Here is a 14,817-nt window from a genome sequence, read left to right on the forward strand (position 1 = left end):
CTAATTTTTCCGAGTGTTGAATTTATGAAGGATTTCAATTCACAAGTCACAAAATTTCGAAATTATTATTATGTCATAGACAACACTATTAGACCCAAAAAATTCACCAAAATAGTGAATAAAGTTAATTCGATTAATGATGAACATTGTGTTGTCACAATTTCATATGATGACAAATTTTTAGGATCAGTGATTTCACAAATAAACTTAGACACAATTATAGTCACAAGTTCTCGATTTAATCCAATCAGTGTTTTCCCTGATATATTAAATTGGTATCGAAAAGCTATAAATCCTTTAATATATCGATTTATTACACGGAATTCAATTGAAGAAATCATTTTTAATATGTTTTGGGACGATCGTAAAATATCTGACTTTGAATCCATGTCAACCGAAGATTTGAATTCAATTCTTATTAATTCCGCAGTCCTTTATAATCGTAAACAAAACTCTAATTTAGAAATAAAACGAATTTCTTATTCAAATCATATGCTGCCGTTTAAAACCGCCGAAGTAAACCGCACAAATTTTTGGCAGGATTACAAAGACGCGCATAACGTTCAAAAGCCGAAAAAGGAAAAAACAAAAAAAGTTATTTTACCAACGGAAAAAAAGGAGAGTAAACCCAAAAAGAAAGCCACTTCTAAAACGTCTGTACAACAAGAAAAGATCATTCAAGATATTATTGAAGACAAAAATGAAAAAGCAAAAGTAATAAAGCCGACAAAAAAGCAAACGACACCAAAAACAAGTTCGGAATATTTATGGAAAGGGCGAGTTGTTACATCATTTATTAATATATTACATGATTATGGATGTCTTCGCTGGGATAAATTTAAAGATTTCAATCGCCCTATTCCAGAGATCCGTAATGTAGCTGCATTTATCATCTCTAAAATGGGCGGACTAACGAGTAATTATCCGAGTATTATGAAATCGTTTCAAGTAGAGATAACGACCAAGTCATATGTTCGAATTGATGATGTTATATGTCGCTTACAATATCATTTTGATAAATTTGACTTGTTAACATATTTATCAGATGTTGAAGCGATAACAAAATTATCAGAACTTTCACCAAAGAAATATACTGATATTAAACTTATGAATATTACTGAAGATGATCAAAAATTGTTATTTAATGTCTATAAAAATGGACTTTCATCGATATCACAACAGAATAATTATGAAGAAATAAAGAAACATATAAAAGAATTACTTCAAGTTTCACAAGATTTAAACAATGAAAAAGTATTAACATTACGAGATCATATAATTATTGTCCAAAACTTACAATATTATGGGTTTACTACTATTGAAGAATTTAAAGATCATTCCAATCTTTTACATTTAAATACCGAATCCCTACAAAATTACATCAATTTAATATATGAATTTTGTGATAATTTAACACCTTCAACACGTAAAAAAGAAATATCGACAAAATTAATTTCTCAATTAACAATTTATACCCAAAAGAAAATCATCAAACGAAAACTTTTCTTTGAGAAAATACGAGAAGAATATAAAAACATTGAAAAATATCCCGCAGAAGATCTCGAGTTTCTAACTGCGTTAGCATTTCATGGCTTTTTAACCACAAAGTTATCATCAGTCTTCCAAAAGACATTTGGTAAAGATTGTAGTGAAGCCAAAATATATTCACGAATCAAGTGTATATTAACTGAAGATGGAAAATGTGAACGAGTTGAGCCGAATTTAGAAATTACATATGATAACATCAAACAATTGTTACCATTTCGTCTTGATGTTAATCATATGTTAATTGATATCGGAATCATTAATAATGATAACCCGAACTTTTATAATGATTTATACTTATATCCAATTGGGTATAAATGTTGTTGCGTTTGTATATCCCCATTCATTAAGAACTTAATGATTTGGGTATTAGCTGAAGTCGTCGATAATAATGGAAAGCCTTTGTTTAAGGTGACCCAATATCGAAACGATTTTAAGTTTTGTTTCCAAGGAAATGACCCGAATGAACCTTTCAAAGAATTACGAAACTTCGTAATGAAAAAATTCGCAGCGTTCATACCGCCAATGGATGGGCACGAAATGTTCGGCTTTACGACGCCAGCATTTCATCAGATATTGTTGAGCATGGATAACAATGTGATGGAACCTAAAAGAACATTTAGAAAGAAGTTCGAAGTAATTAAAAGTTGGCCGGTGATCGGTGCAAAGGAAGTGGACCAGAAGATGTACCAAAAGAAGAAAAAGGAAAATGAGGTAATAAAGAAAAGAAATGACCCGATGAGACCGCTGATAATAGACTTCTCGAAACTGTTCAAACAAAATGATGAAAAGAAAATAGTGACAATGCGTCAGTATCAACAAAGCTTTAGTAAATTGGTGGAAAGACATATGATATGGGATAAAGAAGATGATATGTGTTTGCAATAAACGAATTGTTTAATGACTCATTTCAGATGTTAACGCATGAACATTTACATTTGCGATTTGGCGATTTTTTTGGTTGACTAATTGCAGGTTTGGATAGAATTATGGGACATTAAAGTCACCTTTAAATCATGTCTTTACTATGATATAGAAACATTATTTATATGAGGATTTATTTAAAATTAAATAAAAATATTGCTCATGAAGTTTCTGAAATATTAGAATTTTGTTTAGATGTTATAAATGAGGAAAATCTTATTATTAGATAATATATCTTTTTTGATTAATCCGAATTATTTGATAGAGAATCTAAAAACGATTATACAAAAATAGCCGAATTTATTTTTAAGCTAAGTGCTAACGAGAATTCAGATTTTGGTAAGCAATAAGCAAATTTTTCAAAAAATGATATCATTTAAAATGAAATCGATTTGAAATCTTACTCAAGGGGTTTCTTAGCATATCAATTTATTATTATAATGCCGAAACATATTTTATACAGACCTGATTTTAAAATTGAAAAAAATATTAATAATGATAATAGTGTATGTGTCTTGCATTTACTTGAATAATTTTTTTTAGATTTGTTAACACTATTAAAGTTATGATTTTATGAAATGTAACTATAAATCTTTCTTCTAACAGAAAATATTTTTCTTAAAATTTGCTTTCATTTATAAAGCATCGAACACATATATAAACATTAACATAATATACTGTAACATATTGCTTAAATAATATTTCACTCTTTCAAAATAAGTTCTGGTGAGATGATTAATGTAAATCCTCTGTGTTTCAAAAATTTGTTCCAGCAATTAATGTATAAAAGATAAGTTAATATTTTATAAAAAATTTTAAATTTAAACTTTAATTTGTCTCATTGCTTTTTGATTTTTTTTGGATATAACATTCACAGCATTTATTCAGAAATAGAAAATATGTTAATGTTACTCAACTTTATTATAAGAATTAATTGTTGTAGAACATGTTTCACCTTTTGTAAATAATTATTTGTTTAATTGTCATTTAATAAATAATTTAATAGTAGAAGTACTACTATGCAATGGAGACAATTTAAAGATAATCATTTTCACTCCTAGGTTATCCAAATATTTTAATATTCCAAATAAACAAAAACATTTCAAATGATTTTTTTTATTTCCAATATACAAAGTAACACAAATTTTTTTTCCTGAAAGTTTAAAGAGACGTTGGCCAAATTTGAGAGGTTTTGAATTACGTTTGAAAATTTTAATTTGTAAACATTAGAAAAAAGTGTTTATAAATTTGGTATGGAGTTCATTTCTCATTTCTTCGGGAAACAGATTTCTTCATCAGCTTCTTCAATTGACAAAGAACCACTGGTTATTAGTGAACATCAATTTTCCAATGAAGATTATCAGTTTCATTTCATAAATACAACAATATCCAAATCAGCAGATTTTTTTGAAATTTTAATTGAAAACCTAGAAGTTGTGCTAAATCTTAAGAGCGAGGAATGCTGTGTTGACAAGATCAAAAGTATTTTTGGTTCATTTCCAAATTGCAAAGTCACGATAAAATCGTATTCAATCTCTACAGCTGAAGTACCCAACAAACGCCACCGTTCCACTGCCATCAAATCACGTGTACAAGATGGCCCTGCTAACAGAGGCTCATTTCCAGCTGGGCATTCGTATCCACCTGAAGATGAGTGGAGCCTTGTCTTCGGGTGCCCATTCTACAACTCATTTCCATCAGTTAAAGGTCTTCCAATTATTCTTCTCAAGGGAGATGCAAGAGTATCAATTGGCGGGAAGAAAGTTACAACAATGTTTCTTGCACTTGTTCCATTGTACCTCGTGTTCTATGAATCCGAAGCATCAGCAAAGCCGATCAGTGCAGTTTTCTTAAGTAATGCGAAAATTGAAGTTGAATCAAATTGCTCATTCTCAGTATCAAAGTCAGGAAACAAATACGAAATAACGTTTTCAAAGATACAAACAATGCAAGAATGGTCACAAAAAATATTATGTATAATTAACAATGCAGCGTCTGATTTGGAAAAGTGGAGAAGTAACATTGTAGCTAGTCATTAAATAAGTCACAAAATTTTTATTTTTATGTACACACAAAAAAATCCTTTTTTGAGATTTTAAAACACTGAAATAAGTAAACAGACTTAGTGAAAACATCGCCAACTTTTTGATTATTTAAATGGTCATATTTAACGTTAAATATGTATAAAAAAGAAGTATCATCATAAGTTATATTTATTCAACTTGAATGCCACCAATTTAAGCAATGAACATAACTTTTGGTTCATTCGAAGTTTATTTTTATCTTCACCAAATCAAAAAATTTACATTTTCTTTACAATTTATGTGTGAATTTCACTTGAATTAAAACATCAATTTTTTGATGTCATAATTAAAATTTAAGTTGCATCATTATGAGTGAACATTACCCGAAAACAAGTGCAACATCATTAAATATTTCCTCTGATACAGAAACACTTTCCATGAATTCAAACAAGACCTGAATATCTTCGCCTTCCAGCCAAAATTTAACATCGGGGATTTTTTTAGCTGAAATAACAATTGAGTTGAATATCATTTGGCTTGTTTCCCCTTCTGAAAAGCAATCCAAAAACTCCAATAGAAACTTCACCAAATTATTCTGATAAATGTATTCAACGTCTTCAATAGTACCATTTATTAAGCAAACGCATAATAAATTTGATACAGATAACTTCAATTCAAAATTTGCATTTTCCAAAATCTCGGTGATATTAAGTGAAAAATTAACGCGAATCAAAAGCGAAATACAAAAAGGAATTTTTTGCGTAATTTCCTTAAAAAGCATTAAAGTAATTATTTGGGTACATTGGAATTCACTATTTAGAAAATTATAAACAGATAAAAATGACTGCTCTGTTCCCATAATTCCATTACCGAAATAATCAATTAAATTTTGATCTTCTGTAAACGAAACCAAAAGATATAACAAGTGAAGAGAATAATAATGAACATTTTCATTATTCGATATCTGCAAAAGATTCATTGATATATCGAAAATTTTTGGCGATATAAAGTTTCTATCATTAATAATTATTCCACATATTCCTTTTAATGACATAGAATATGAATCGCTTATCATTTGATCGAAAATATAAAAATACGTATTTAACATTAATTCGCGGATTTGAATTGTCTTCATTTCATCACAAGAAAGTGTACAAAGCATTGAAATTGTTGATAATGTTTTTATCGCCGATGAAATGTGATCTGAACTCGAATGAATGAATCTACACAACAACAGTACAACTTTTTCAACAATTAAAACTTGGCCAAATTCAGTGGGTTTGGCGTAAAGATTTGAAAAAATGTCAAAAACATAACTCTTTGAAATGTCATCATAGAATTTGAATGATTTATACATTTGACTGATGACACTTTTCTTAAGACACCATTCACAAAGTTTGGTCGATTTGGAAGTGAAGTTGAAAATCGTTTCTAAGTACATATGAAGATATTCAAAATTACAATCTTTTTCATCATTATCAACGCAAAGAAAACGTGATATTCCCTCTATTATGCAATTTTGACGAATAATTGTTGAATATCTACGAAATGAAAATGCAGGAGAAAATTGATTAATTCGTATAAGGACTTGATTAAGGCGTTCAAAATCAATTTCATCCTGTGAGTGAAGGTATTCAAACTCATCGCAATGATATTGAAGTTCTTGAATTGGATAATCAGATGGATTAAATACGCCCTTTGGAACATTACTAGCGCTAATACTTTCGGGTTGAAAATCAAGCAATGTGCAAAACAGCGGTGGGGAAATCGGTGTCTCCTTATACCCTTCCATAGGATATGTTTGATGTGATTTTGGAGGATTTAATTCCTGACGATGGGAATATGAAGTGAAGTTGGTTCATGTGGGGAACGTTAAGGCAACAATATCATTTTCATCAGAGTAAATCTTTTAGCATTGATATAATATTTTTTTAAATTATATTTTATATGCTCTATTGAAGTAGTGCAACAATTACAATAAAAACGAAAATCAAAATGTTATTACATTTGACAAATTAAAAATATTTTTAGTTTTGAATATTTCGAGGTGAGAAACAACAGAAGAATCGCTTGGAGTTAGAGAGGAATTCGTGAGGACATATAAGGCACGAGATATATTAAGTTGTTTCAAATAATTTCGGAAATTAAAATTATCTATCGATCTTATAATCATTACTTTTTGGTTTTATGTTTATGTTTATAAACATATTATTGATGTAATAAGTCGAATATTGCAAATTTTTCGATGGTGTTTTTTTTGAAAGTGCAAAAAGGTTTTTTTTATCACGCCACTTTTTGAAGCATATGCTGTCTTAATTTTTTGAGATCACTTTGAATATTTTGAGTTAGATAACCTCAATTATTCTGTCCGATAACGGTTATTTGAAAGGATGAAGCCCGCATAAACAGTGATATTTTATTGACTATTACACCAAAAAGACATTAAACGCATTATTTCTTTATTACAATATCACTTTATGTTATGCGCTCATAAAGCACAAAAATCTATCAATGGAAAACAACACTCAGGAAAACTTATCCCTGTAATACCATAAAAAAAGTAGCGCTTTTGATCGTTACTCACATATTTTTATTCAAAAAATTTTACAATAAATATCCATTTTTTCAAGGGCTTTACACCAAATTGTATAGGGTCTTCACCTGTTTACGCCACGAGCCAAGCAAAGTCATTGAAAAATTGAGAGAAAGACGGTTGACTTGAACGGCTCACATTCATGTTTTCCCAAGATCTCCTTAAGACTATGCTTTCATGGCCGAAAGCCAACAAGATTCCAATCTGCATTGGATGCGATGTCGGTGGTTCAGGAATCCGTGTACGTATTAGTAGCTTTCTTGACAAATCAAAAATTCTTGATCTTCCACACGCAAAGGCACAAAGCACAAAAGACCTTCTCAACATTATCGAAGAACTTAGAAAGTCATTAGATACAGCTATTCCATTTGAATGCAAAGGTGCTTCAATTGCTGTAGCTGGACCTATTACAAATGACACTGTCGTGTTCACAAACTGGCCTGGTCATCCTTCTGAAAGAACACTTAAGCTTACACACCTTCCAAGTGAAATATTCCCACCTAATCGTTCAGCATTTCTTAATGATCTTGAAGCTGGCGCTTATGGCGTTATTGCTGCCAATGAAGCAAAGATTCTTGAGGACCACTTCGAGCAAATGTGGCCTGAGAAAGCTCCAACTGGCCCATTAGTATCTCAAAATCGTACAGCAGTTCTTGCTCTTGGATCTGGCCTTGGAGTTGGCTTAATTATCAACACACCACTCCTTGGAAAGCCATTTGTTCTTCCAACCGAACTTGGACATCTTCAAATTCCGATAGTTGGTCATAATCATCCCGACCGCAAATATGAGAAACAATTATTCAAATACATCAGCGATCATTATTATAACGGAACTGACACCATCGAATACGAAGATATCGCTAGTGGACGTGGATTGGCATTATCTTATCAATACATATTCAAGCGCGACACAGGAAAGACACTCCCATTGGAATCCCTCAACGGCGGAGACATTGCTGCTCTTGCCCAAAAGGGAGATGCACAAGCCAAAGAAGCTATGTCAGTTCAAACTCAAATTTTACTCCGTTGCGCTAAAGCAGTTGCTACCTCTCTTTCATGCGACTCAGTTCTTCTTGCTCTTGATAACCAAGTAAAGAACAATTATTTGATGCATGAATATAAAGACAAGTTATGCAAAGAATTCTATCAATTCATCCGTCCTGACTGGATGAAGAACATTCGCGTTTATACTCAAACTAAGATCCTTAACTTCAACTTAATGGGCACAGATTACATGGCCCATGCACTTGCAGAAAAGTAAAAAAAACCTCCAAAGTTTATATGGTTTATTTCTATCGGCGTTTTTGAAATGTGTTTTGAAATTTTGGTCAATGACCATAGACTAAATGAGAAGAAATGACATAAAGAAACAAAGGAAACAACAAATCAGAGAAGAGTTCAATGCAGAAGTGGATGAAATAAATGATAGATTAAATCAAATAGCTAAAAATAATTATATTGATTCGGATTTAACAGACGAATTTGACTCTTTGCCAATTCTTAAATCAACTAAAGAGGCTTTAAGAGCTAAAAAATTTGTAAAAATGAGCCCTATTCAAAAACAAAGTTTATTGTTCTCTTTATGTGGAAGAGATGTTATTGGTGCTGCAGAAACTGGAACTGGTAAAACTTTGGCTTTTGCAATACCGGTAATAGAGGTGCTTAAGAAAAATAAATGGTCTTCACATTCAGGTCTTGGTGCGATAATTATTTCACCAACTCGTGATTTGGCAGCACAAACTTATGAAGTTATTAAAGGATTAATCCCTGAAACTGGCCTTAGTGTTGGTCTTGTAACTGGTGGTCTTGATTTTGAGCGTGAACAAGCAGCTCTTCCACAACTCAACATTATGATTGCAACAGTTGGAAGACTTAAAGAACACATGAACAGTTCTGTTACTTTTAATGCAGACAATCTTCAAATTCTTGTTTTTGATGAAGCAGATCGTTTACTCGGAAATGAATTTCTTAAAGATATCAAACAAATTGTTAAAGAACTTCCACGAAACAGACAAACGTTGTTATTTACAGCCACTGCCAACAAAGCCATCAAAGCTCTTTCCAAGATATCACTTCAAAGTCCAGTTCAAGTCTTAATAACAGAAAAACGTGAATCCGCAACGCCTGATAATCTTCTTCAATTTTACACCGTTGTTCCTATTAGTGAGAAGTTCAACACGTTATTTTCTTTTCTTAAGTCACATAAGTCAAATAAAATGATTGTATTTTTAGAGACCATTAAAATGGTACGATATGTTTATGAAGCATTTCGTCATCTTAAGCCAGGGCTTCCATTATTACACCTCACGGGTAAACAAAGCTCTGAACTCAGATTTACAACGTGTAAAGATTTTGCCAAAAAAGAACGAGGCGTCATTTTTACAACCGACGTAGCCGCCCGTGGCTTAGATTTCCCGGAGGTTAATTGGGTCATCCAAATGGACTGCCCCACGACGATAGAGACTTACATCCACCGCGTTGGCCGTACTGCGCGTTTTTACCAAGGTGGGAAGGCTTTAATGTTTTTAGCACCATCTGAAGTCGGTATAATCCCAAGGCTTGCTGATGCAAAGGTTGACATCAAGCCAATTCAAATTCAAGAATCAGAATTAATTAATATCAAACCTGATTTAGTTGACATATTAGCAAAGTTTTCAGATGTAAAGCACCTCGCGATTAAAGCTTTTACAACTTACCTAAAAAGCGTTAAAAGACATAATGACGGAGAAGTCTTTAATTTCGATGAAATAGTTAAACAAAAAGATGAATTTGCTAGGTCATTTGGTTTGCTTGGAACACCAGTCATTTCAGTAAAATCAAAATCAAACGAAATAATTGAAATGCCAACCAAGCAAAATGATGAAAATGTAGAAGAAAATGACATATTTTACACTGTTGTTGATGATGATTTAGATACAGAATTAGGTGAAAAAGAAGAAATTAAACCTAAAACTTTAGAATACATTGGATCAGATTGTCCAATTTCAGAAGAAGAATATCAAAGTTGGAGAGAATACTTAAGGAACCTATTCAAGGATCAAAAGAATGTTAATAAAGGTAAGTGGAAAGGAAAGAAATCAGAAGAAACAGAAGAACCCGAAAACATAGAAGACGAAGCTGAAAGACTATTAATGCAACAACTTGAATAAAATAACATAAATATTTAAGTTAAATGTTTTTTATTCCTAATATCCGAAAATCTTCCCACTAAATCATATGGCAAGTTTGATCAAACTTACAGTATTAAATGTCAACGAATGATAATTCTTGTATTAACCCACACTTTAGAAGAATATGGAGCGAAACATTCTAACGTCTTTGCTGTGTTTATCTCTCGATTTTTCATTTATGGGTAAATATATTATTTGCTCTTGAACATATGTTATTTAATGCCAAAAGGGTTTTTGTGAATCCGGATTTTACACAAAAGCTTGGACACAATATCTGATCCCACACCTTAATTAATTAAACAAAAAGAGGATAAAATAAAATATTCAAAATCATGTTTTTATATATAACAAAATATTATATAGAAAGTATTTTTTCGGACCGGTTCTACTTTGATAACAAGTGTAGAAATCATTTGGATTTTTTAGCATGTCTCTCTGTAATATGAATTTGGATTCCCAACGTGCAAAATATAATAAAACTTTAATGCAAAAATATATAAAATTTAATATGAAAAGAGCCAAAATAAAATAAATTCTTAATAATTTATTATAAAATTAGTTTTTATTATAGCCAATTATCTTCATCTTCTTTAACAATATTTGCAACTAAATAATTTACATTTTCATTTTGTATTTGATGTTATTGAATCTTTGAAGTGTAGTTTTGAATTCCAATAATTATCAAAACAAATACAATTGATCCACAAATAATTCCGATTAAAGCTGATATCGTAATTCCATTCGATGGTTCATTTGAAACATAACTTATATGTGTGTAATAATTCCAATAATAATTATAATATGTCGAGTAACAATTGTGTAATCATAAATATTATAAATAACGAAAATGATTTCGTTTGTGTCTCATAAATACCAAATGAATGCGTAAATGATAATGAAATTGTTCATTTATACGAAAAGGATAACGTTATATCACTTTGAAGCGATTTTGTACATGTATTCGACTTCGTAAAAATGTTCAAATTAGTGTATGTATTCGATCTGATAAATGTCTTTGAATCTGAAAATTCTGAGTCTTCAATTAACTGAACCGAATGATTTTTATTAGTTATGTATGATGAAAACTATTAAAAGAAGAAACCACAATATCTCTTTTTTTATTACCAAAATGATAGCTGTACAGAATCATTTTTTCTCTTCTCATTAAAAGTAACTACATTTCCGCAAGATGTCACTTACATTGTCATCATAATTTTATGATATTTTGTTCATTTAAAACACGTTACACAATATCTCATGTGCACTTTCATTTAAAATTAATATAAAGTACTTTATTTTAGTATTATTAATCAAAATTAACTCGTTGGAGGTAATTACTTTAACCCCAAAAGTTCAACAACATTTAGTAACCCAATTTAAAAATGTTCAATCAAAAAAAATTAATGCGTAAAATAGCATATTTTTCTTTGACTTGCTTTAAATGGATTACACGAAAGTGACACACATTAAGTGAAATTCACTTATGAAATATAAGATGGCGACACGAGTAACCTATATTTCTCTAAAGCATTTTCGACATTTGGTAACATATGACCTGAATTTAATCTCCAGAATGTTTGCACGATATTTTGTAAGAACGAAGTTCTTGATCTTGGTTTAGTTTCTATTTCCAAAGCAAATATTTCGAATGCCTTTATTACACAAGGATCAACCTCATCGAACAAAGTTGCCTTTCTAAGGATTGCAGCAGCTTCCATTACGCTCATTTTCTCTTTATTTAAAGGAATAACTTTTAGAATTAAACCTAAAGGTAAAATCACTTGATAAAGAACGTTTTCATTTTTAACGTTATTTGCCAAGTCTGCAAAAATTTTGTACAACTTTTTCAATTCCTCTTTTGAAAGGGCGTGTAAAATCAATTGAATCATTTCTCTCAAATACCGCAACAATTTCAATTGCATCGGCACAGATAAAGTATCCAAAATGCCAACCGAAAGTTCAATCAAATTGATAGCATGGTTTGTTTTACATTCAAAGAAAGGGCTTACTAAGAAAAAGTAGAATGAATTTCCAAGGAAATCTTCTGTTGTAATATCAGCAGAATTTAATGAATTTATGACAAGATTAAAGTTTTCATAAATCAAAGGTAAAAATGATTCGATAACTAAGAAAGAAGAATTTGTTAAAAGGCTTAAAATTGTAGCGAAAATTTGTTGTGAAGTTTTTTGAGTTTCTTTAGCTTTAAATAATAAATTTCCGAGAGAAATTAAATTATTTCTTTTTATTTCCATTTCTTTACAATACATTGGAGAGTTCAAAGGTAAACAAGTTGATTCTATGATCAAAATATAAAATGTTATAATATCGATAATACCAGTAAAGTTATAATTTGTAATGTTTTTGAAATAAGGAATGATAAAAGTATTAATAGCCATATCAATAGTATTAAAGAATAAAGAATATTGTAAAAATGAAATCTCGGAAAATAAATTAAAAATTTGTTTCCGTATTAAATTACCATTTGGTAAAGATTCTGCGTTTTTATAAAAGAATGTAATTGTAGGCTTTAGTCGTTGTATGTTAATACCAGTTAATATATGTAATGAAGGTAAACAAACAGCGTCAACAGTTTTTGTTGATTGATATGAAATTATTAGAAATGGTATTAAGAAATCATTTTGGAAATATAATGAATCATTACTATTCCAATATGATAATGACATTAAATATCCTTGCATGAAATCTGATAATACTATTGCAATAGATTCTGTTAATTGTTCTTCAAATAACTTATGATAATATGGACTTAAATATTGTAATGAAATCGGTCCAATGATTTGTGCAATTAATTTCCAAAAGATTCGATGTGATGAATCTGAATATGCATCAACTTCATCTGTGGAAATAATCCATGATTTTAATATTAATGGTAATGATGTTAATAACGTTGGACAATTCGTCCAAAATTCTTCGTGAGTTATATCGATTTCATTCGAATATTTGAAATATCCATTACTTGGTAAATCAAATATTTCGATATTTTCATCATAAATAAAATTATTTCCTTCATTTTGTATCGTGGAAATAATTTCTGGTACTGTTAACTCTTTAAGTTGTTCATCATGTTTATCATCAATTAATAGTGATGGTAACTCATTAACTTTTATATCTTTTGTTATTTTCTTTTTAGTTTTTGTTGATTTTTGTTTGCGCTTTATAATGACACATAATGCAGCATTAGCTTCTGATGAAATAATTTCTTCTTCTGATTGAACTTGTTCTATTAAATAATCAATAAGTTCTTGTGGTATATTAATTAAATGTTTTAATGATGCTGCAACTATATATACTACAGACATATGCATAGTTCTATGTGTAAATGATTCGTCTTTAATTAATTTGATGATTTTTTGTAATAAATCTTCCCAATGTTTAGAATGTTCTTTAGGTATTCCACAAGGAAATGAACATTCAACAGCAGAAGATACAAAAGTCCTTAAATTTTCAAATGTTTCTTGTTCATCAACATCGAAATGTGAACATAAATGATATAATATTTGACATATCATTTCATCCCTTTGATATATTAAGTTAAATATTCCATGATAAGTAATGAAATCATTTAATTCATCAATTGATATACTCATTAATTTAGGCATTGTTTCTTTCAAACATTCGATAATGATTGGTTGATATTCATTAATAACTTTATTTGTGAAAATACATGCTTCTGTACGTAATGAATGATAAGCTGAAAATCCTAATTGAAATATTTTTTTAACAAGTTTCTTAATGTTTTCTGTTACGGGAATAAAACATTGGAATCTTCGAACTTTCATATAATGTGAAAACTTAAATATTAATTCAAATCGATTATAACCTTTACGTACTGGTGATACACCAAATAATGATTGAATAAATAACTTAGAAAACTTATTAACTTCAAATATTTTCGGTAAAGAAGAAAAGAAATAATTTGCTAAACACATTGATTTCCTTAATATGATTTGATTATCAGGGAAATCATTCATTAATCTTAAAATTACTTCACATGTTTTATCTTTAAATTCATTTCTTTCTTGGATTAATTCCTTAATGAAATATGGGGATTTTTGATATAATATTGGAATAGTTGTTATATCACCATCACTTACATAAGGAATACACATTAATACACCTGATAATGCTTTAGTACTTTCTTTTAATGTCTCTATTATTTCTTTAGAATCATTTGAAGTTAAAAGTTTATCAAGAATTGGATAAAATAAATATAATGAATAAAAATTGGCAGCTGTTGGATGTTGATAAAATTCATATTTATAATCTTTAAGTAACTTAGGATTATTAACTAATGGTATAACATTTACTTTAGTTGTTGAAAATGGTGATAAACTATTCGTTATAGATTCCCATGCTGCTTTTCGAATATCTCTTCTTGAATCCTTAGTAAATGATGCTAAAAACTCAAGTGGCTTTTTTAATTCATCTTCATTTTGTGAATATATTGATATAAATGATCCATATCTAAATATTAAATATTTGATTTCTAATAGATCATTAGTTTTCTTTAATCTCTTCTCAACTGCTGTAATTAATTTTT

The 14,817-nt window shown here is 29.7% G+C and overlaps 3 protein-coding genes across 3 annotated transcripts; all 3 read left to right on the forward strand.

Moving 5' to 3' along the window:
• Nucleotides 1-3,722: 3,722 nt before the first annotated feature.
• GO595_008465 (uncharacterized protein) lies at nucleotides 3,723-4,508 on the forward strand (the record flags this gene model as incomplete). Its single annotated transcript, XM_067922042.1, has 1 exon — nucleotides 3,723-4,508. The coding sequence occupies one exon, from the start codon at nucleotides 3,723-3,725 to the stop codon at nucleotides 4,506-4,508; it is 786 nt and encodes a 261-aa protein (XP_067771231.1).
• Nucleotides 4,509-7,228: 2,720 nt separating this feature from the next.
• GO595_008466 (Glucokinase 1) lies at nucleotides 7,229-8,347 on the forward strand (the record flags this gene model as incomplete). Its single annotated transcript, XM_067922043.1, has 1 exon — nucleotides 7,229-8,347. The coding sequence occupies one exon, from the start codon at nucleotides 7,229-7,231 to the stop codon at nucleotides 8,345-8,347; it is 1,119 nt and encodes a 372-aa protein (XP_067771232.1).
• An 85-nt stretch (nucleotides 8,348-8,432) lies between these two features.
• GO595_008467 (ATP-dependent RNA helicase Hca4) lies at nucleotides 8,433-10,235 on the forward strand (the record flags this gene model as incomplete). Its single annotated transcript, XM_067922044.1, has 1 exon — nucleotides 8,433-10,235. One exon carries the CDS (start codon nucleotides 8,433-8,435, stop codon nucleotides 10,233-10,235), a length of 1,803 nt encoding a protein of 600 aa, XP_067771233.1.
• Nucleotides 10,236-14,817: the final 4,582 nt, after the last annotated feature.

The sequence above is a fragment of the Histomonas meleagridis genome (assembly GCF_020186115.1).
Source record: "Histomonas meleagridis strain 2922-C6/04-10x chromosome Unknown contig_68, whole genome shotgun sequence".
NCBI classification, from domain to species: Eukaryota; Parabasalia; order Tritrichomonadida; family Dientamoebidae; genus Histomonas; species Histomonas meleagridis.